The 1191-nt window shown below is 44.1% G+C and overlaps 1 protein-coding gene across 1 annotated transcript in view; it reads left to right on the top strand.

Moving 5' to 3' along the window:
* LOC119582056 (gamma-aminobutyric acid receptor subunit alpha-1-like) overlaps positions 1–1191 on the top strand; it is a gene marked incomplete at its 3' end in the record, with an annotated part of 210639 nt that overhangs the window by 93375 nt on the left and 116073 nt on the right. Inside the window, 1 exon segment of the mRNA XM_037930297.1 lies at positions 980–1115. Within this exon segment, the coding sequence (XP_037786225.1) occupies positions 980–1115 (136 nt within the window).

Raw genomic sequence — 1191 nt, 5'->3', positions numbered from 1 at the left:
TACCCATAGAGACTGTCACCCGATCGCTGATTGTATACACCAGAGTTCTAGTAAGGAGGTTTGGCACCAGTAACTTTCTCTTCTTTTAGGATTTGTGACAAATGTAGATAATTAGCTGTATAATAGGAAATCCCTGTGATTTATTTTTTCTTTTCACGCCTGACGGAAGATGCCTTTATGTGCCTTCGTAGAAAAATAGTTTTATTTTTATACAAAACCGTGTCAAATGATATATGGTATATTTTCCTTAGGACAAAAAACATAAATGTCAGAGACAGTGATAGGGAGGATTCACCTACGGAATGAGACACTGAATGCAGAATGTAAGTCGAAGTCAGCACGCACGGAATCGGATGTCGTTCGGGGTCGTGAATAGATGTTGGACACGGATTCGGAAACCGTCATCCTGTGAAATTCATCCAAACTTTATCTGGGTTTAGTACGTCAAGCACCATGCAGTTTCCATGTCGAGGTATTACCCAATGCTCATTATTTCATGATTCAAGTAAAGTATTTCACCAAATTTTTTAAATATTTTATCCTACTTATTTACTTGAAATAAAAGTATTCTCGCGATGCCAACGTCAGTTATAGGTGCCTATGACTTGACTATGCGTGTCTGTTGTCACTTTCCAGTTCCTTTAGACTTTTTACATCCAGGTATAGTCTCATTCTCTTTTCTATTAGTTGTTCCTTCATGAAGTAAACATGCAAACAGCTATATAGTATAATCACCAATATCGTCTCATACTCCACATGTATAGCCTATTTTAGCAGAAGCACTATTTTGCACACCTTTCCACCACGAGTACAAAACAGCCGGCCAATAACAAAAGCAGAAATGCCACTCGGAGGATGGTGAGTGCCCGGGGCCTGACTCACCCCGATAGCACGTGCGGCCGCATCTCTTCTCAGCCCAAAATGTCGTTTTCGCAAAGCCTAAACTTCACTGCTGAGACTGTCTCCCGCCTACTTCCAGCTGCCGCTGAGTCAGCAGGCCAGGACGGCGAGCAGGAGCAGCAGCGACATGGCCCGTCTCTCGCACAATATCTCGGCCATCCTCGAGAATCTGCTCAAGAACTACAACAACCAAGTACGACCTGGATACCACGAGGGTGAGTACCACGTTTCCATTCCGTATCCCTTGTCTAAGGGGAGCGGGCGGCGGAGGGGGTGGGGGAGTTATATCCG

This window comes from Penaeus monodon, chromosome 15, assembly GCF_015228065.2.
Source record: "Penaeus monodon isolate SGIC_2016 chromosome 15, NSTDA_Pmon_1, whole genome shotgun sequence".
Lineage (NCBI taxonomy): Eukaryota > Metazoa > Arthropoda > Malacostraca > Decapoda > Penaeidae > Penaeus > Penaeus monodon.
Note: the sequence above shows the minus strand (reverse complement) of the source record. Positions and strands in the feature narration are given on the sequence as shown.